Source organism: Marmota monax, unplaced genomic scaffold (genome assembly GCF_021218885.2).
Source record: "Marmota monax isolate L192 unplaced genomic scaffold, Marmota_monax_Labrador192_F-V1.1 WCK01_AAM20220418_F8-fsc00136, whole genome shotgun sequence".
In the NCBI taxonomy this organism is placed as follows: domain Eukaryota; kingdom Metazoa; phylum Chordata; class Mammalia; order Rodentia; family Sciuridae; genus Marmota; species Marmota monax.
In genome coordinates this window covers 4,616,037-4,639,354 of record NW_026693905.1, presented here as the reverse complement: position 1 = coordinate 4,639,354, position 23,318 = coordinate 4,616,037, and the positions used below count along the sequence as shown (strand labels likewise).

At 35.3% G+C, this 23,318-nt stretch overlaps 1 protein-coding gene across 30 annotated transcripts in view; it reads left to right on the top strand.

Annotated features, from left to right (window-relative positions):
* Window positions 1-23,318, top strand: part of Map2 (microtubule associated protein 2) — a 291,958-nt gene that overhangs the window by 212,149 nt on the left and 56,491 nt on the right. For all 30 annotated transcript variants that reach the window (XM_058585200.1, XM_058585196.1, XM_058585197.1 and 27 more), the window contains one exon: window positions 4,054-4,338. In XM_058585200.1, coding sequence (XP_058441183.1) covers window positions 4,077-4,338 — 262 coding nt within the window. In that variant the 5' untranslated portion in view covers window positions 4,054-4,076. The remainder of the gene's footprint in view (window positions 1-4,053; window positions 4,339-23,318) is intronic.

The following is a 23,318-nucleotide window of genomic DNA, read 5'->3' as shown; positions in this document are numbered from 1 at the left end:
CAGATTTGGATCCTTATTTGTTTAGAGAAATAAACTTGTTAGTAACTCCGAAAGATGGCAGAGCTTTTTTTCCTGAGCATCTGCTTTTTCCTTATCCTTTGTAAAGAGCGGAGGGAATGTGAGACAGATGTACCTTATTTTCTTGTCTACAAGCCCTGAGGGCATATGTACTCAGCAACAATCTTTGGTACAGTTAAAACAGATATATCTATTGGCTATTTGCTCTTAAGTACAGAAAATGCAGGAACTAGTAGGGCATATCAAACTACTTATATAATGTTCAATAATATCCAGGTAATCTAGTGATAGATGAAAGTCCAAATGAAAGTACTTAAAAAAATTGCTTATAAGTGCTTTATGCTTTAAATGCACCCCCAGTTTTATAACCCTTACAGGAATCCAGAAAATCTGAGTTACCTGACAATTTCCAATGTAAGTTATTTGTCATTTTAAAGCTATCATTGTCTTATTAGCAACATTTTCTTGAATTGGTAATTAAAGTATTATTTCAAACTAAGTAATGTTGTTTATTACAATATATCATATTTTTTTGCTACAGTTTGTTAATATATAAGCTATCTGAAAGGTCTGAAATATTAAAATTTTATAAAACAATTTGTGTAGGAAATATTGATATCCATTTTGTATTTTCTTCACTTTCTATATGTGAATAACATAAGAGCTATAGTGTACTAAATAATACGTAATTTTCTTTAAAAACGCCCTAAGTAAAATGTTGAAAGATAATGAGTAGTCATTATTTATTTATGGCATACATTCTGGTTTCTGGAAAGATTTGATATGTTTTATAATTAAATTATAATAAAGAACATAACACAGTACCGAATATTTAGAATGAAATAAGTGCCAAAGATGTAGAATGAGGTAATTACTTTAGTTAAGTATTTAAACTTTCTGATAATTCAGGGAAATTGTGAAATAGATTTATTCCCTGATTATCTAAGAATTATCAGAAATAGCAATATATATATGATTAAACATTTTATTTCTAAATTTCAGTATAAATTAATTTGCTATGTAGATCCTTAATTCAAGGGAATGTTCTTTTGTTGTGCTTCAATTCTTTTATTTGCTTTCTCTTCTATAGCTTCTATTAAATTATACCTAGAATTAACTAAGAGAGTGACTACTAAGACTCATAACTCATGATACTAAACCTTCTATGAGTGTTAGAGAAAGTATTTGCTTTACTCTGCGTTATCAAACATGTATGTTTGATAATGTGTAAGTGGATAATGACTTAATAGTACTCATTCACTCCTATTAGGCATTGGCTTATTAGGTGCAAGATGAGATTTTTGATCACTGAGAAATCTGTTCCAAAGAACCCTGGGGAGTAGGGAGCACAGATAAATTTAGCAGAGATTTGCAAGTGCTCTTGTTGTTTTTATTTACTTTGAATATCTAGTGACTAGAATGCTTAGAGTTGAACATGGGTTAAAGAACAATCCTGAATCTTTACAGATCCATCCTCTTAGAGATGTTCACAAATGTGGGGTCATGAAATGGTTCTGCAAACTGGTTTGGGAGGTTTTGTGCATCACTGAGAATGAAACATCCATCAGCACATCCAAAGCTCTCAGAAGGTTCTCCGTACACATATATGTGTAGCTCAGCATCTCCCAAGCTTATCTGATCACGTTACCTGTGTGGTCTTCCTTCCCCAAACACATAACCCAAAACTAATCATGAAAAAAAAGGTTAAATTTCAATATAAAGATATCCTATGATTTATTTGTCCAGTACTTCCCAAACCTGGGAAGGTCAAGGTAATAAAAATCTAAGGAAACGTGAAAGCTAAATGTAGTGTCCTAGGTGGGATCCTGAGAAACAAAAATGATGCTAGCTAAAAATAAGGGTGTCTAAATAAACTACAAATTTGTTAATAATAAGGTATTGATGTTGATTCATTAATTATAGTAAATTTACCATTCTAGTGCAAAGTGTTCAAAACTGGAGAAATGGTATGCAATGGGTTCTATTTACAATATTCATTTTACACATAACATACATTATACTACATAAGAATATGGAAACTTTAATTCTGATGAAGGAAAGTTAAAGAAATTGATGCATATAAGGATTAGGATGCTGAGGGAGTTAAGTCCATCAATAAAATATTGTAATCCAGAGGTCACAATTTAAATCTGGATAATTTCCTCCATCTCTCAGACATATGAAGATACTGTAGTAAGTCAAAAAATACCATCTTTAGGCTCTCAAAATAAATATTTTGATATTTCATTTGAAGACAATGGCAGAATAGAGTGTAGGATATTGCAGAATTGCCTTTACAAAAGATGAACCTACTTTTCCACCTGTGTATATGGAGAGGATAATTCTGAAGATACATTCTTCCCATCAGGCTTCATTTCTGGGACATTTGCTATGCCTGTCTAGGGATGTTCTTTCAGTCCTATGTAATATCTGGAGACAGATTTACAAGTATCTCTCTTTGTTGTACTTGAACAAATTTTCCAGCTACTATGTCAACAATCTCAGAAAATCTACTTAAAATGTTTTATAGGTACTGACTGGTGGTACAAAGAATGGCTGTACTACAATCAGGAAAATAATGACAAATGCCATAACTATTATTTACTCATCAAGATCAGAACAGGGACTGTGTTGAACCCTATTTTATTCTGTTTTAACTTTGTAACAAGTCAATAAACTAGGCTTTGATATCCTCATTTTACAGAAAACACAACTCTCCTGTGGGTAGTGTTCTTGGCACACTGTTGGTTATGAAGGGACTCTCCCTGATTCGTTCACAAGCCCTTCAACTGATGTTTTAAGAACTAACCTTTACATCTTATTAACATATGTTCTTAGGGAATATAAATAGGATGCATTTGGGAAATAATTTGGGGAGAGGTTTGTTGTTGTAATTAAGTTAGTTTTGAGGAATGAACTCATCTAGCTCTTCTTGCTATGAATAGAAAGCGGAGCAAGCTAAGGATTACATTGAGATTCACCAAGAAACAGGTGCTTCTTAGAAACCTGGTAGAGAGGCCTACCTTTGTACAAGCTTAATTTATTTGTGGTGACTTTGATTTATTTGTGAAGCTTGATAGTGAGAAATAGCTTGTCTTAATACCATTTTTGTTTACCTGTTTGGAAGTCTTTGCTTTGGTTACTGTTTTGAAAAAAATAAAGTGTTCTTAATTTCCATCAGAGATAGTTGTTGCCTATGTTGTCACTCTTATGGGTACAATAAGCCATCAATGAGGCTACATCACTGACAACAGCTTTCCAAACTGAGTGGTGAATCACCTCTCATCAGTTACATCTCTAAACTTAGTAGCATCAGCATAAAAAGAAGGTTGTGCAATATCTGCCATTCACTTAGCATTTATAGAACACCCCTTCCACAGCTGCTTCATTTTTTTCTATAATTTACAGTTTCCTATTATGTGTCAATGATTTCACTTTTTCAGATCTTATTTGACTTAGCTTCGAAATAATGCCATCAGGTAGGGTCATGGGTCTAATGCTCTATTTTAATCCATTCTCTCCGCAAGATTTATGTTAATAAAAAATGTCATTTCCTCTTTATAGATAGGGTTAAGGAAAGTTCATTGACAATTAAGTCAAAACTATCTTTCAGTTCACCGTATTCAGAAAAGGATATACATCTCTAGCTTGAGTTGAATGCATTTGAAACTGCAATGTTGACCACTGTCTTTTTCCCTATGCAGAAGGATTTCTTGATTCTACCATGCTGTCAATATTCAATACCACACGTCAATGGGCATTAATTAAAGATGTATCCTTAGATGTTAAACGTTAGGTTTGACATTTGTAGCCATGATGGTGATCTTATATTAAAAGAACAAATATTTCAGCAATGGTCTGTAAAACCCAACGTCTGTACAATGGCAAATTCTTGATGTTAAAAGAGGGTTACCGAAAATGTCTTTTCAACTATAGAAAACCACTGAATTTGCTACACATTTTCCCTATCTTGATAAAACTAATGTCAGGTCAGATTTGCTCAAAGCCATGACCATTTTCCTCTTCCAATTACAGGAGAAATTACAGGGCTTTGAAGAATGGCAGACGAACGGAAAGACGAAGCCAAGGCGTCGCACTGGACCTCGGCTCAGCTCACAGAAGCTTCTGCACATCCACATCCACCTGAGATGAAGGACCAAGGCGGGGCAGGGGAAGGACTTGTCCGAAGCGCCAATGGATTCCCATACAGAGAGGATGAAGAGGGCACCTTTGGAGAGCATGGGTCACAGGGCACCTACTCAGATACCAAAGAGAATGGGATCAATGGAGAGCTGACCTCAGCTGACAGAGAAACAGCAGGTAACCAAGGGACCTCTACTCTGGGCTTTGCAGTCCTTTTCGTGTGAAAGTGAATTAATTTGCAATTTTGGTCTTCTTTCACTAGTACTAGAGCTGAAATTTTGGCCAAGGAGGAGAAATGGACACCAAAATGAGAGAAAAATCATGATAATTAGGCTAACTTTCCCTAGACTAGTTGTATTCTCAGCCTCATTTACCTGTTTAATTTTTACCCCTTTAATCTGTATATATAAATGGTTCCATGTATGCATATTTTGCTAAAAATTCTCATCATTTTAGCTCATTAAAAGGAAACTTCAGTTTCTTTTTGATTCCCTCAAATAACATTGGATCTAAATTCAGTGGATTTTGGGGGACAGAAGAAATGTAAAATCTAAGCCTTCAAAAGAGAAAGCAAAAAAGAAAAGAAAGGAAAGAAAACATACATGTACAGATATACGAACCATTCATACTTTCTCAGATTTTTTAAAAAGTAATGTTCAGATGCTTCAGAGAGAACATTAATATAATCTACTCAGAAACACATCTTTTCTAAGTATGATTCCTGCCAGAAATCACTCTAGCTCTAGCATTGATGGTATTATCATTAGTGGCATTGCCACCAATGGTGTAGAGGAACATTTGCCCACACTAAAGTGTTGTTTATCATAATTTTCCTTTGTTCTATAATTCAGAATTCAATGTATTTGAATTCAGTAACTTGCAGATAGCAACCTACCCTGCAAAAGAGTAAGTGTACTTCAAGTAGTAGGAAAGGCTCTCCTTCAAAATCACCCCTTTCTTATATCAAGATTTGTTTTCTGTACTCCAGCAACTAATTTGCAACACAGAGGGACTGCACATTCTCTTCAAAAAAATTTACTTAAGGGAGTGGGGTAGCTCAGTGGTACAGTGTGTACTTAGCATGCACAAGTCCTGGAGTTTGACCCCAAGTACCACAGCACTCACCCATATATACATATATGTTCATAGACCTGTATATACGTATAAATATAGGCATATTTAAATTTTAATAGGGAACCATAGCAGGCATTTCCAATAATACAGGAGAAATTACACAAGTGTGTAGTGTAAATTATAAAAGTCCATTAAGTCATTAACCTCTTGATGAGCATCTTCTATACATAAGGTACTGTATTAGCCCCTATTCCAGAATGTGTGCAAGAAATGATCCCTGAACTTTGTGAATCAGATGCTTTCACAGCAATTAGTTTGAATATAGAGCACTATATGTTAACTGCCAAAAAGAAGTATGTGAAGGTAAGGTTGAAGAGAAATTGTTTCACTTTACTGCCAATGTTTTCAAATTGTGTACAGATGCACCTTGAGCTGCCAGACATATTCACAGGGGTGCAATGAGGTGTTTTAAACATCCAAGGGAAGCACAGTGGTGCTCAACCTCTGTCTAACACTGCGTGAACTCCTAGCTCAGGATGGTTCACAGTTTCAATATTACATCGCCCTTTTGAAGATAAAAAAAAAAAAAAAAAAACTCTGTAAAGTTATATTTTCAGAAATTGTTCTGATACAAAGCAGGTTCCCTGCAGAAATTCATGTAGAACAAGAAAGAGGGTAGCAGTGTCCAATTTGATTCAAGGAATTGAGAAACTATGCAAATACTCAACAGGCACATTCAATACACCCTATTGGTAAGACTTCTAGTTAAGAATGAAACAAACTTTTATTTTTTCACCTTTCTTGGTTATAGTGAGAATTAAAATAAGATGGTAAAGTATATAAAGTGAATGGTACAAGAAATAATAGCTATTAATTACCATGAATATTGGTGGTAAAGATGGTATTATTGAAGACAGCAGGCACTCTTGACCAAAGAATATTTTTCTACAGCATTTTCTAACATAACTTGGTGAGGGAAGGACTTGGGTGTCCGGGGCATTAGCTAAGAGGACACTGAAGGGCTGTAGTCATGAAGGGATGAGGGCATGTCATAACATATGGTTGTGAAGAAGAAAAGAGAGATATGGTAGACCAAGGTTTTTCTCATCATCCTGTCCGGCAGCACCTGGCGTTACACCTGCAGACCTCAACAAATGTGCATCAAGTGAGTGAATGAAGGAGTATACAAATACAAAAGGAAGAAAGTCCTTTTCAAAGCAATTGAAAAACCATTGAAAAGTCTAGCTTTGTCCCTTGAATGCTCACCAGCTGACTCACTAACTTCTCTGTGGGCTTGTAATGCACTGTAGAAAAAAAAAAAGTATCCATAGAGAATTCTCTATCCATGTGTTTGGTCATGCAGTGGAGAACCATCATCCTTCACTATTCCATTTGTTTATTGATCTTATGGAAGTATGTAAGAGCATCACAGATATCTATGTGCCAGGTCAGTGTGTCCTTGCCAGCTTCTTTGAGAAAATAATATAAATTTAGAAGAGACTAACAGATGTTTCTTTCAAGTGATGATTTCAGGAACATCCAGAATCAATTTTAAGAGCTGGGATTGTGGCTCAGTGGTAGAGTGCTTGCCCAGCATATGTGAGGCCCAGGGTTGGATCCTCAGCACCACATAAAAATAAATAAAATAAAGATATTGTGTCCATCTACAACTAAGAAAAAAAAAATTTTAAAGAATTAATTTTGAAGGCAGCTCAATGTGTATCAAACAAATCTTATTTTTCTAGATTGATTACAAGAGTTTTATACATATGTTCATAGTGACAGAGGTGGTAAATAATCAGCTGTGGGTTATCAGAGCCATGTTTTCAACCCAAACTTTGGTATAATTTTAAGCTAACTTCCCTCTAAAAATAACAGGCCAATTATTGAGTCCAGAAAATATGTATGTGTATAAAGCTATAGGAAAAGGAAAATACATGATTTTGTTTCCTCATACCTACAAAGAACATTCCAGTGATAAGTTAATGTGCAATTAAATTTTTCTCCAAACTCTAGTTTAATAAAATAACAATTTTTATCATTGATATTTTATAGATAACTATTTCATAAATCATGTAATAAAAATCATCCACTAAAAGGAAATGATTCTGAATCTCAAATATGGGCTTTAAAAATGCTATCCCTTGAGGACAGACCGAGACTTTGAGGTGATAATTTTACAGAGAACCCATCAATTATAAACCAACCCGTTCTTTTCTTGTTCACATACAGTCTCTCAGTGTACTGCATGTTTTTCTCTGAAAAGGACAATCCTCAAGACATTACTAACAGGGGGCACTTCCCAGTGACTCAGGTCCTTAGCTATATGTCATGGTTTCGGGGTCATTACTGGTTGAGTCTAAAAATCTTTACTTTCCTTCTTTGTTTTAGTTTTCTCTTCATTTTTAGAAGTAAATCTTTTCCCCAATTGTTTCTTTTTATTCATTTCACTACACAGGATTGCATGATACATGAGTTGCAAACATCAGGTCATCCTTTCTTGCCTTCCTTCATGCAGGTGAACCTACTTCAACAAAGGATCTTACCCTACTCTCCCTCATTCACTCTTCCCATTGAGAAAGTCGTTTATAGGCCATAATTATTTTTAAAGATACAACTGACAGTCCATTCGTTTTTTATCTTTTGCACTGAGTTCAGGATTTGGGAGACTAGAGAATGTTAGAAAACAGTATTTTAAATTGCATTTCTTTTCAATTTAATTCTTTAGATATTGTCTCCTTCCATACAATTTAAAGCTAGTCCATAGAAAAAGAAGTGGAATTATTTTTTGGACCCTAAGTAGTGATCCATTAAGATTTTTTTCCTATCATTAAGTGTCCTCTGTTTTGGGGGGTGCTGGGTATTGAGCCCATGGCCTTACTTAATGCTAAGCAAGAGTTGTACCACTAAACCGCAAGCCCAGCTCTAAAGTGTGTTTTATAAAAGCCATGTCACAGAAGCATGAAGAAAGAAATGTGAAACTATTGAGAACCTAGCCCCTTAGGAAAGTTCTTGTTACATTAAGGCCAAAGCATCATTTTAAATTGGTTTCCGAAGCATGAATAATAAGAGTAATGGCTTGAAATAATTCCTTCCTCTCTTTTCCACCTTATTAAAGAAAGCAAGAGAAATGCAGTTGGTCCCTACAGAGTTCCAACTTGGAGTGACAATTAGATACCTCATCTTTTAAGTTTCTTATCCAGAAGCAGGGCCCAAACTCATGTGAGAATTCACATTGAAATAACATAGTGTTGCTTATAAAAGGGCAGAAGAACTGATGAATAAAACCTGTAAAATTTTGACTGGAAAATCATTTTAGAAAGTGGAAAATAAAAAAAAAGTAACCTTTCAAATGACATTTTAAGGACATGAAACAACAATTATTTTCTGTAATCTTTGTGCACATGACTTGGCAATGTGGCTGGTCTCACTCCATTGAGTTCTCATTATCTACAATATCAGGTCCTATCTGTCCTGTATCTATTTATAAGATCATTTTGAATATAGCCTTTTCTTGTAGAGTTTGCCAACACCAGAGTTTGCCAACAAAGAAGTTCTGTATTTTTTACCTTCCTCTGTAAAACACCATCATTTTACTGATGCTCACTTTTCAACTATATAATGGAAAAGATTTTCTAATTCTCTATTCATCCTTCAAGACTTGCTTAAAGAACTATTGTGGATATACAGTCGCCCTCTGTCTCTGTGGGTTCCACATACACAGATAAAACCAACTGTGCACCAAAAATAGTTTTAAAAGCTTGCATCTGTACCAAACATGTATATTTTTTGTTTGTTTGTTTGTTTTTTATGTGTGTGTGTTGTTTTTTGTTGTTGTTGTTGTTGTTGTTGTTCTTGGGATTGAACTTAACCAATGAGCCACATCCCTAGGCTTTTTTATATTTTATTTAGAGAACTAGGTTGCTTAGGGGCTTGCTAAGTTGCTGAGGCTGGCTTTGAACTCGTGATCCTCCTGCTTCTGTCCTGAGTCAGTGGGATTATAAGCATGTACCACCACGTCCAGCTCTTAGACTTTTTTCCTATTAATATTTCCAAAATAATTCAGACTATTTACATAGTATTTACATTGTTATAGGTATTATATGCATTCTAGATATTATTTAAAGTATTTGGGAAGATATTTGTAGGTTATATACAAATATTATGCTATTTTCTATAAGGGACCTGAACATCCACAGATTTTGGTTCCTATCATTAGGATCTTTCTTTTAATGCACAGAATGATTACATAACTTTCCCAGGGTTGCACAGTAAGGGGAACTGCATTGTGACCACAAGTACTCAGAAATCCAGTGTCTCTTCTTTCTTCTGAACTCTCCTATCCCTAAGAAGTGATGTGGGGCTTTTTCTATGGTTTACCTTTTTTTTTTTTTTCACTCTATTAATGTGCTACTGACTTTGAAAGCTTTCAAGACTCTTTTGGATGAGAGTGTTTTTTGTTTTGTTTTTTCTTCACTTAACTCCCAGAATTAATTTTGTAAATGTCAGGATTTGTCCTTTATTAGAAAACACTAATGGAATCTGTTCATTCTCTATCATATAGTTGTAGAAAAAATGACAGAAATGAGGAAGGGACCAGGAAGATGACCTTTTACAGTCATCCCCTTTACAGATTTAGTCATCCATCCAAGGTCACATGATAAACACAAGAATCAATACCTCTTGGCTTGTAGACAGACCATGCTCTTTCCATGACCCCACTAGCAGATTTGGAATAGCACAGCCCTTTGCAGCAGTTGTCTGTTAAAGACAAAGAGGACAGTTCTTCTATTGCAGCATTTATGCACCTGTAAGCATCACATAAAATCACAACTTTATTCCCAGTTTTTAGCCTGAGTGGAGAAAGAAAGGAGGCAGTTCTAAGATGTGTCTAGATGCTGAAACACTGAGGTATTAAAATCGGGCTTTGGTGATTTTGACTGTCCTCGGTTACAAGGCTTTGAGCACTAGAAAGAAATACTAGTCACGGGTAAAGTGGCTTTTTGACCATCAAAAGCCGGTGCCCCAGGTATCCTCCAGTCAATGAAAAGTTTGAAAGGCGTTTCTTCAGTTTACACCCCTGGATTCTCCAAGAGCCCTTTGTTTTCCCAACATTTGGGGCAGGCTCTTTAGATACTTCCTGTCCAAGAGCTGAAAGCTGTCACCTCCTCAGAACTTCTAAAGGACCTGGGTTTCTATAGCCTGGTCCTGCATGTTAAAGCCCACATGATTGAAGCAGCCTAGTGATTGAGAGATAGATATTATATGTTTATGGTTGCTGATGTTATCAGTAGAAGCCTCTCACATGCAAAGGGTAAAGTATGCTTTCAGCTTCTCTCCATTCCCCTTTTTCAATCTTAGAAAATTCATACTGCCCTTTCTTACTCTTCTTCTCTCCTGCCTCCAGCATCCTACTTAAAATATGGCCTATTGCTTCTAATCCCTCATAGATTTACGCAGAGCAAAATAGTACAAAGCCATTTCTCCTGCAAAATGACTAAAGCCATCCACACCACCCCCAGAGGCAAATAAGCAGGCTAGCCTCACAATACAAGAGGTTGCAGGTTTTCTTCTCCTTGTTGCCATGCCAACCACTCCTTGCTCTGGCTGCCATTTCCCTGAGCTCCGCAGTGAGAGGAGTGTGCGGAGCCCAGTTATTTAGCATTCAAGGGTGGATCTGCAGAAAACTACATGGCCTCACTGCGAAGCATCTGGGCCTGGCAACACCGACAGATGAGGACAGAAAATGGGCATCTTTTCAGTGTTTTCCTTCTGAAGGTTAGGCATTTGGGGCTAGAAAGTGTGAGAAAGGCAAGGATTGTTTTTGTTTGTTTGTCTGTTTGTTTTTAAAGGCAGTTGCGTGAGGTTTGCATTTATCACCTTTGCTCTAGCCTGTGTGGTTTCTCTACCAGATGAATGAAGCAGGTTTGGGTATTAACTCCTATCAAAATATGTGGCTTGTCATGTTGATGAGTAGAAGCATCTGAACCTAATTCAGTGCTAACTTACATCGTTATTATCATAAAGAATTGTGTCTGTTGCTCTTGATAAGGAATGAGCTTGTGTACAGCAGGTGTTGTCAGATACAACTTTTGATGTTTTATAAATGAAGTTTTTTTTGTTGTTGTTTAATATGTGGTAGTTCATCCCCTAAAATCAATTTGTGCTCTTCATTTAAAGTCATAGTAGGATGACATTGTTCTAAGCCAGTAATATTGAATCAAAATCTGTGAAAAACGTGGTTTCTCAAGACTTGTTTCAATTAAAACCAATGACTCAACAAATTGACGTATGATTTTATTCCTTGGAAAATTTAATTGCCTACAAACTCTTCAAGTTGTGAAGAGCAAGGCTCTGAACACACTACAATATGATGTTTTAAAACTAAGGTTAATTTGTATATACATGTACCCCCATGTATGTTCTTAAAGAAAACGCCTTCCATGCACTATGGAAATCAGTCTCGTCTCTTGTCTTGCTTTGTGCTAAATAACAACCACATCACCAGCACTAAGCTAAGTATTTTTATCAAACTCTTAGGCCCACCAACACTTCAAAAAATTATTTTGTTGAATTTGATTCTTACCAATGCAACAGATTTGTGCTAAGAACAATTCAGGTGTGTTTGTACAAATTATTCTCTGTGGGTTGTTTTAAAGTGTAAACTTAATTTAATCTCATTGTATTTTTTTTTATTTAACCCTTCCACCAGTCCTGTATTTTCCAAGATCATACAACTTTTCTCCTCTTCTATTAGCTGTTATCTTTTGCCATATTTTTCTTTTAATGTTTTTCAGTTTTGGGAGGTTTAAAAAAATCTCTATGTAAAGGAAAATCTTCCGTTTGTGACATCTTTTTAGCTTTTACTGAACAAGATGAAAATAATCGGTACTGGAAGTGAGTCTTATGGGATTCATTTCTAGATTGCCTAAGCATTTGTTTGGTCAAGATTACACACACATTTTATTTGTCTCTTGTTATAATATTTCTCTCCTTCAAAAGAGAAAAAAACAGGGAAAATTTTGATTATAGTTTTGAACAAATAAATTGCTCAGATATCTGAAGAATACGTTCATCATCAAACAATAGTATGTTTTTGAAAAGTGTGATTAAAGTGTACATATTTGTATATATAAATATGCAAATATATGCTGTTTTATTACATTTGCATGTATACATACATATGTACAACTTTGATTATACTGCCAGTTTTTGTCTGAGAAAAATATTCCCACTGTATGCCAAATGCCACCTTGAGGCCCTGCTTTGGGTTTGATCTTATTGCGGTCAGGAGGTTATGAAGCCGATGGGGAGTGCAGAGTAGTTATCACTCCTCTTTTTCCTCCAGGAGCTGCTGAGAGACATTGACTCTGCTTCAATGCGTCAGGCCTTTTTCTCTCTCATTCCTTCACACTTCACTGCTCCTCAGCACATTACCTAAAGCACGTGCTTTGACTGTCAGGGGAGTCTGGAAGTGCATATCAGGAGCAGATTAACAGAACAACTGGTGCTGCCTTGCAAACCTGGTAGCATTGTCTGACCTGGCATCGTGAGTCCTGGGGGGGAAAAGATACTGAACCGTGTGCTCCTGGCTCACCAGGCAGCGTGTCTCACAGATGAGTCATCATTCAGCAGCCCTCAAAAAATACAGTGCAAACCCAGCCCAGCTGATGAGCAGAGAGAGGGGAAAGTAGACATCCCCACTGTCTTGCAACCTGTAAGGAATGTGCAAGTGCTAAGCAGTTATTTAGAACATGGAAGTGAGAGTAAAATGTCTGAATTTACAGTCAATTTCAGGATACTGAAAACTTAGGAAGGCACTGGACAAAGGTAGATAAGAAGGAAAAAATCCAGACCCAGAGAAAAACCTTCTTTATTAGAGATGATTCAGCTTCAGCAGCCTGAAAATTAGACTGGTTTTTCTGTCCACATGTTCTATTTGGAAACAGGTCAAGGCTGCACAGGCCCATAAGCAACTCTGATTCCTGCATACGCACCTCCAGCATGAATGTTCAGTCCTCTGATTGTACTGAAATCTTCCCTTCTATGACACAATTAAATTTTACCCAGAAAATTTTGTGTGGTTCCATTCACATGCAGCATTGTGCAGCAAGCAATAGAGAAACATGTTGGAAGGGACAATCCTACAGAAGCAGTTCTCAGAAGTCCGCCATCAAAGGGGCAGAGCACCTACTGATCTGATCATCAGAAATGAGTCTCTTTTTTCTTGAACATCCCTGAGTACCATGTTTAGATCTTGCTAAAAGCATTGATTATAGTGAACATTTGCCTGGGATTACTCATTGCTTGTTTTTATCCCAGCCACTGAATTGTAAATGCGTTTTTATCCCAGTCCCTGGATTGTAAATGCTTTGAGATAGAAGTAGTGCTCTATTCATCTTTCTGTTCCTTGGTATATAATGCAGAACCTATTCTCTATTGTGGGTACTAATAAATATTTCTTGAATTAATGTAGAGAAAGACTTAGGATCCATGTAAGGTTTTAACAATGGAAATCACAGACAAAATGGTGCAATAAAAATTATACCAATGTGAGCACTACATTAACAGGAAAGGTTAGAAAAGAATGCTGGAAATGAAGGGGCAAATGGAGGAACTTTGAGAGGAGGCTCGAGTTCCATGTAAAGACTCTAGTCTGCGAGTTGGAACCAACAAGAATTAAATAGGAACTCCAGAGTACTGTAGTGAAAGGATATAGTGGAAGACTTGAGGCTGTCTGAAAGTGGGAGAGAGCTTTGCAAGTGAAGAAAATAGATCCCTGACCAAAGATGGTGGAAAGACATCCAGAGACTTTCTTCTTTCTTCTTCTCCTTCTTCTCCTCTTCCTCCTGCTCCTTCTTCTTTTGATGATTATGAAAATTACTGAACTGAAAAGAATATTTAAAAAACCAGGATAAATGGCCTGAATGACATCTTTAACCTAATAGCAAAGAAACATGGATGTTGAATAACTTTTCATATCCATTCCTGCAAAATTGAGCTCAATGTAATAATTGTCCTGAATTGAAAATGCCACTGAAAACATCACAAATGGAACTCTAAACTGCATGTTCTTTTGGCCCTCTGGCTATGAGGATTGCTTTGCTGTTCTGGGTCAGGAGCTCAGCAAATCTCATTTCTAATAAATGGTCAACCTGAACCTTAAAGCAAATAGATGTTCTTGGACTTGTCGTAGACTTAATTATCCTCCTTTAAAGGAGTAAAACAATATTGTCTTGGAGAGATATCTTGTACCTTATTTTTTGAGGTCAACCTGAACAAAAATATCATCAATGCCTTTTTTCCCCTCTATTTCATCTTTGAGTCTATAAAATAATTTGCAAATAGTAAGTTTTTAGGTAGTAAACAGCATTTCCATACTGAATTAGTAAGCAAAATATACACATTAACTATAAGAAAATGTTTTGATTCAATTAGGTATGCTTATTTTGTCTCATTATTTTAAAAAGCTTCCCAAGATCCATAGTTTTATTTTCTTCAATATATCAGAATAAAAATGCTTCCATTTATATTTTCTAATTCTAATCATTAAGAATTTCAACATTTCAAAGACTTCTTGTCTAAGATGACCAGTAGTAAAAGTAATAGGAGTAAGAATAATAAACAACTATTATATTATAAGCAATTAAAAAGTTGTTACATCCCTGTCAGGCATGGTGGCATAAGCCTGTAATCCCAGCAGTTTGGGAAGCTGAGGAAGGAGGATCCAGAGTTCAAAGCCAGCCTCAACAAAGTGAGGCACTAAACAACTCAGTGAGACCCTGTCTCTAAATAAAATACAAAATAGGGCTGGGGATGTGGGTCAGTGGTCAAGTGCCCCTGAGTTCAATCCCCAGTACCCATCTCTCAAAAATATTGTAAGTCAGTTCATTTCCTCCTTATTACATTTTGTATCTTTTAAGGGCCATGTTCATTTTTATCTGTCTTTTAAAATTGGCTCTCAAGCTTTCATTAGCTTGAAAAATAGAGGTTTGTGACCAAAGCATTGAAAACATTGGACTGGGGCTGGAGGTGTATCTCAGTGGCAAAACACTTGTATATATGAGGCCCAGGGTTCAATCCCCAGCACCAAAAGAAAAAAAAAAAAAGATTGGAATGAACTTGTTATCCTTGGAGCTTCACTGGAACACAACATGAATACTCACATAAGGACAGTGGCTGTTTTCAATTCTTCTGTTGTTGTTATTAGAGTCTATGTTGCCCAAGGCTGGCCTGGAACTCCTGGGCTCAGGGGATGTCCTTGACTCTGCCCCCCTAGTAGCTGGGACTATAGGCACACACCCCTGCACCATGAAGAATTGGCTCTTTCTTTCTTTTTTTATTTCTTTCTTCCTTTTTCTCTTTTTAAATGCACTAACTTGACATAGAATCACAAAACATGTAAGATATTTTCCCCCAGGCTATTTCTCACCTAATTCTTGTAAGTACTTACTACAGTAAGAAAAGAAGCAAAGAATTGAGTTGGAAGCAGATATGGTAATCACTGAAAAAAGAAAAATCACATTTTAGGACAAAAATTTCATTAAATTGGGATCACAATGGTCCCCTGCCCTCATCAGTAATATTTGCCATCTGCTGAAGAAAAAACTCCAGTGCTTGAAATCTTTTGTGGACTGCATATGATTTGCACATTTGATCCAAATCTACTTAAAACGGTGTTCAAGAATTTGGCTATTTTAGGGACATTAGATTTCACTACTTAAGGTTATACTGAAGCTATGTTAGCAGATAATTTACTGTCTTATGACTGGAATCACTGGATAAATTTGAATTTAATTTTTAACATAAAGAAATATTCTTCCAAAATGTTTCATTTTAAAAATACATTTAGAAAATATTGAACATTTTTTTTCAATTTTAACCAGAAATGCTGAGTCTCCTGAACCTTGAATAATATTGTTCCAGCTCTCCCCTATGTTCTCTGATGCAAGTGGATCAAAAACCTACATAAATACAAGTGTTTATCTTCACAGATCTGTGAGGCAAATGACAATTTGTAAGCATGCTGAAATATTTTGGAGACTCTATTGATTAAAATGTTGAAGTATTTATTTTGTTGTATGAAATTTCAGATAAGACATGTTGGTTAATAAGTGACTGCATTAAAACCATGCTCCTTTTCACTTTTGATTCTCTTCTCGTTGCTGCCACTATTTTGTTGCATTTACCAACTTTTTTGGGGGAGGGGGTGGATGTAACTAAATTATTGGATGTTATATAAAAAGAAAAAAGACCTTGCTGGAATCTCTTTACATTGCTGCTCATAGTTTCAGCCAAAAGTCTTCATAATCAATTTTATTTGTTTCAAATTTTTCCAATGAAAGCATCTTCCTTGTGTTTTTATTGTGACTTTTATTTAACTACATTATTAAATAATAATAGAAGGATGACTTGAATATATATCGAGAGAGAGAGAGAGAGAGAGAGACAGAGACAGAGAAAGAGAGAGAGAGAGAGAGAGAGAGAGAGAGAGAGAGAGAGAGAAGAAACCACAAAGTTCCCTGGCTTCATGGAATCTTTACTTTTACAAACAATTTATCTCTAGAAAAATAAATACAAACTACAAATTTGTATGAAACATTTTTGAGTGATAGGAGGTCTGTATAAAGGTTGGGAAGGAGTAATTGATTGATTAAGAAAAGAGAATGAAAATGAATCAGAGAAACCAAACTAGTTTTAGGAGTATTCTTAGAACTAGGAAATGGTCAGTGGCTTCATAGTCAAGCTGCTGTATATGAAATATGAAAATTGTATTTTTTTTTAAAAAAACAGAGGTCCCGGGCTGGGGGTATAGCTCGGTGGTAGAACGCTTGCCTAGCATGAGTGAAGCCCTATGTTCAAACTCCTGTACCACATTAAACAAAAGTGAAGCAAACAAGGGTACAAATCCTAATTTAGAAAATGTCCTTATATGGTCAGGGAAAAAACACATGCTTTTTCATAAATCATCACCAGTATATTTTCTTACAAAAATTTCAGGACCTTTTTATGAAATCTGATTTTCCTTATCCTCCCAAAGCTCCATTTATCTCTTGCATGTGATTTCTGCTTCTCAAGCCAAATGAAGCTTTGTGTTTATCAACAAAGCCTAATGCATGGCTATAATAACATTTGCCTCTCTGGGACCAGCCCTAACAACTTAGGAAGTAAATGAAACATGTCTTAAGCACTTTCCCATCAGCTTCCTGAATCCCATCTTTTAATTTTCTACATGATGTCAGTGGTCACATACACATATTCCTGTCTCTATCCTTTGACCCCATTGCAAAGCCCAGTTGCCTTGCCCTATAGCATTCTGCTCTTGCATTTTTTATTTTACCATTCCATCAAAATGTATCCATTTTTGCAGGAATCCTACAATAAAACAACCAGAAGTGTTTCAATAATGAGTTACAGTTTAATACTTCTAGAGACCATTTGCATTCTGATATAAAACTTCAGTGTCTTTGAAAAAGGAGTAAATATATTGGCAGTTATAGATATAAAGTAGATAGTGCCTAAAATTATAAGTATTTCTAGGGGCATGGTTGTTATTGATGAAAGCCAGGATACAGAGGACAAATACAGTAATATAGTATAGAAAAACAAACAATATTGAAGCAAAGTCATCAAATGTAAATTTTTATTTCAACAGATCTTGCAGAGATATTTTCTAAAGTAGAATTTCTGTTATCTGAAAATTTATGAAGATAACTTTAAGGCTGCTAATACTTGTTTCTTGTTTGTCTTGCATAATAAACCTTTCATTTATTATGATTGGAGAGCAATTCAGTTAATATTATTTTTCCATGAGATGCATTCATCAATCCAGAACACAAATAACCATCTTTATTCTAGATTTTTTTTTGGCACAAGAAAATGTTTTTTAAAAAATCTATCACAGTGTTTGCTTTTTTAGCAGCATATAGCATTAAAAATAATATTGGGCTTTGCATTTCTACTTAAAAAATAATCTTGTGGGAGGGTAATGGGGATTGGATGTACTAAACTATTGGATGTTATATAAAAAGAAAAAAGACCTTGCTGATGAGTCTCTTTACATTGCTGCTCATAGTTTTAACCAAAAGTCTTCATCATCAATTTTATTTGCCTCAAATTTTTCCAATGAAAGCATCTTCCTTATGTTTTTATTTCGACTTTTATTTAATTACATTATTAAATAATAATAGAAGGGTGGCTTGAATGTATATCATTCTTCTCATTGTTTCTTTGGTTTTTCACCATCAATATTTTAGTTTTCAGAATTTCATAGTGAGATTAATTTCATTGTACCTTCCCACATTAGAGTATTGAAAAATGGCTCTCTGGTTGTATATATTCAATTATAATTTGAAAATTATAAAGAATCATTATGTCTGCTTATAAGTGACTTACAGGCTGTCAAGTGTCTGTATGTGCTGGTGCAAAGGGAATCTTTGTAAACAATATTTTATAGAACTACAATGGCCAAAATAAGCAGTTATAGACAACCACTTATTTAAAATATTCACAGCTTAGGAGAGACTTGCTAAGAAGAAAGCACGTAAGTTTGGTGTTGTTCCTGCAATTTGCAAATTTCATTCCCCAAAATGTGTTAGGACAGAAGCTTTAAGCACATTGTAATTATGCTGTAATTATGTTAGCCTGTCCATGTGCTGATTAAGGGTACTATACAGTGTATTGTGAAATAAGTGATTTTCCCATCTCTTAAATTCTATATGCTTCTAGGTCACAAGGTCTCCAAAACCTTTATGCAGTTATGCTGGAGATAAGATAGAAGCAAACATGGTGGCTAAGCTGTAGATTTTTACCATTTCATTGTAATAAACATAGGTACTCCTAGAAGAAAAATATGTGTTTATAGAGGTAATTGGTAAAGACTGCTTTTGGTCTAAGAGAATTTATTTTTCTGAAGTTCATTCCAATGATATTTTGGGGGAATCTAGAATATTATTTTTTCATTTTTGCATCATATCCCCTGTTTCTGACATTTATTAACCATTTATTAATTCAGTCATTAATTAATTAACCATTTAATTAATATATGGTTAATAGGGAAATATTAATTTTTTCAAAAGAAACCCTAGCCTCATTATTGGCATCCCAGTCATTTGAGGTATCCAAATACAGATGGGACTTCGGGAAAAGAGAGAAACCCTTATGTGCATGAGCACCTACACACGCACACACACTCACACACATGTACACACACACATTGTATTTTTTTTCCCCTCAGTTTCTCTAAGGGTCAATGTAGTTAAGATCTCTTTGTTTGGTCAGTATTTCATCTTCTCATTAATGCTCATGTCTTATGCTATTATCCTTTGGTATTTTTGAAGACCTAACAGAGATCATACAGTTTCTCATAAATTTTCAAAGAGTAATACAATTGTAATCATTTTGACAAGATGCAAAACTGAGCATTTCACAATTCTAAAAGTGTTATCAGTTCCCCCAGTGCCTAAATAATAGTGTTCAATTTATTGATAGTAAAAATAAAATTTCAGGGGGAGTAAATTCCCCTATGAAATTTATCTTTCTCATATTAATCTAGATCAATAAAATAATACAACCTGACTTAATTAATAAATGGTTAATATAAGGTCTACAAAACAATCCAAATGTGTACATGTTACTATATTGAATACCTCTAGCTTCACTAGTAGCCAAAAACTTGAACTAGAACATGAAAATATAAAGATAGATTGGGACTATATTTGCTTACTAGGTTTTTTGGCTTAAATATATGTTTTTCTCCTATTTCCATCTGGACCCTTAAATTTAGAAGCAAAGCTTCTCAAGAGGTACTATTTCTAATCTATGGTTTTTAAATTACTTTTGACTCCATAATGTTGTGTCCTCAACCTATGGTGTCCTTTAGCTCTGTGGTAGAGTACTAGCCTAACATGTGCAAGGCCCTGGGTTCAATCTCTAGCACCACCCACCCCCCAAAAACGATTTTCTAGTAGTTGCACTGATAATTACATTAGTTTCCTGTGCCTTTCTCCTTGACAAAATTTAAATGCTCGGCCAGTTCTGTTAAAGTTATATAAAGACTCCACTTGAGGATATTCAAGTGTAAGCTATACAAAATTGTGGATTTCAGCATATAGATTGAGGTAGGAAAAAAAGGAATTGAGATTGTCTCTCAATTTTATGATTTTAGTTGTAATCATACATTCACAATCCTAATCTACTACTTTGCTAATACATTTTAGGTAAGTACTATATGAGTGGCTATGGAGAAGGTTCAGTCAAAATCTGTGGCAACTACTAGAAAATCGTTTTTGGGGGGTAGGTAGTGCTAGAAATTGAACCCAGGGCCTTGCACATGTTAGGATAGCACTCTACCACAGAGCTACAGCCCCAGCTCAACTACTAGAAAACCTTTAAGAACAAAAACAAAACCTGTCCTTCACAAGATTGCCCCCACCTTGAAACACAATGTGGGTGTAGGAACTCCATGTGTTACTCATCTTTATATCCCCCCATAATGACTAAGCATAGCTTCATTGTCTATAGCAGGTGCAAAATGCATTCTCTTCCATTTAAATTCATAGGAGAACTGAACTTTGCACAGTCTTTCCTTATCTTAAATGCATTTATCTGTGTAAGCTATCTTTACATTTTGCCTATGAGATAAATGGATCTTTGTTGTCGTCTCTAAAGTCATGGAAGAAATCTTTGGAAGAAAATGCTAGTAGGCAGTGTTGGCCAGCGTGACCATTTGAGATCATTAGAAGTCTGACTAGGGTGGGATATGCCAATGCTGGCCTCTTTAGTTAATGCAAAAGGTGCCAGGGAAACAAACAACAAAAAACCCCAACAATCTGCTCTTCTAATTTCTTTCATCCCTGTTGATTACAGGAAAGCGTTTCAGAGGAGCCATTTATTCTCCAAATTAAGTCAGGAGTAGAATCAAGGATCTTTTCTTCTTTCCCTATTTTTGTGAATTTATCTAGGGTATTTGTTTAGTAGAGCGCTTCTGACTGCACAGTGCTTTCCTTGTTGACTAGTTTCCATCAACAGCAGCAATTAGCACTAGTTTCCTAGGCAACCATTCTGTACCCTACTGAGAAAAACCTTTTCTTGACAGGAGCATTCTGTCTTAAATTGTTTTGTTTTCCTTTTTTTCCACAAGTGTATGGTAGGCTTATTTGTCATTTCTTTTAACAAAGTGTTATTATGCCTGTGATTCTTAAAAGCAGAAACATTTACTGGCTTTTATATCCATATGGTTGAATTTACTGTCAATGTACCTTACTTCGCTCTTAACAACCTGAAAGAAATCAACAAAAATATGTTCTCAGGCATATGCCAAATTGCTTAGGTTTTGTGTTCACAGTCTAATTGGTGAATTTTTGCATGTTCAAGTAATCACAGCTGATCCTGATAAAGACCCAGAGGGAACACATTTAAAAAACAAACTTCTGGGTCTACCTATAATGTCATTTATCACTCAGAAGCAAGTTAGCATTTTCAGAGCTATGGAGAAAGTGTCAACACCACTGATTTGGTTAGCTATCTTGATAGATTAATGTAACAAAATAACTAAATTAAAAATATGTGCCTGAGCCTATCTATAAAATTGGACGTGATCACCTCTGTGACCAGAAGGGCCTTGCAGTGGTGGAGTAAGAGTCATCATCATGGAGAAAAAGGAAGGGATGCAGCAGTTACAAATGCAGAGCAGAGCAATGCAACCCGAAGCAAAATTTTATTTGTGTGCATTTGTCATTTGATTTTAAGTAATCAGTGGCAGGAGATTGCTGCTTAGGCAGTAGTTGGATATATAAGAAAGGAAGTATTCCTTGGGAATTAAAGAATCATCTCTATGGATGCCAAAAAACATTTAGGTCTCACCTACATTTGGTCAATTGGATACACAATTTGAATGAGCACGATATGTGTTATTTCATACAATCGTTGCAGCACACCAAAAGTGAATAACACTTTTATTCCCTCTCACCTGGGGAATCTGAAGGTTAGAGAGGTTGACCCTGAACCAAATCTCATGGCAAAATTTGATCCCAGGTTGCCTGACACCACAGCCTATTCTTAGGTAAAATATTTGTACTACACTGATGTCAATCAAAGTGATATCTAAAGGAGGCAAAACATTGCTTTTTTTTCCATTATTTTACCAGTGTTCCTATCTTGTAAATATGTGCATTAAATAATATCGACAAGAAATATACAAATACCTAGTGTTTAATAATCTTGTATAACAGTCTAATATTTATTCATGAGTTAAAGGAAATATAAATAACTAAGTGTGATGCCTTTGGGGTATTACCAAGTAACTTTTGTGCATAAAAACATATCTCAGTTACTTTATTGTACCTACTTATTTCCTGATGTGCTTCATCAATATATTTCTCCAATATCAAGAAAAAATATTTTTTTCTTTCCAGAATTTAACTTATCTACTGAGGACTTTGGTATGCTTTTCTGACTACTGAGCCCCAAGCCTGGCTGAAGACAAGCTTCATTTTTTACTTTAAAATGTTTACCTATATAGTGATGGTGTTATTACTGTTCCCTGGATTGTAGCTTTACATTGCTTATTCTTTGCATTTATTCTCATAGAAGTTATGAGATGAGTTTAATTCAGAAAAGTTACTTTGACTGTTTTTCTTCCAAGTGGTTTGTAGGCGGATACACGTATTAGATTAGTTCCAAGTCATTGTTCCTTTTTTCTTAGCCATAGTGTGACATTGTGGCCATGGTATGAGATGTTTTTCTGTTACTTGTAGAAACTGTCTCATAACCATATTGATAGTAATGATAAAAAAAATCAAGTGTAACAGACTAAATGTAACTAATTATAAGGTTATCACTGTAATGCAAAAACAATCCTTAATTTCTTTAAATCCTAACATTTACAAAATAGAAAACAGAAATATCACATCTACTTCTTAACTAAGATAATTTCTTACATAAACCAAAAACTATTCACTTCCAAAATATTTTTAGAAGTTCAAAAGAAAGATAACTGAGACTTTCACAATATCAGATTGTAAAAAGCTGTGAAGGTCGGGCGAGCGTTGGAGGAAGAGACCACCAAGAGACTGTCTCATGCA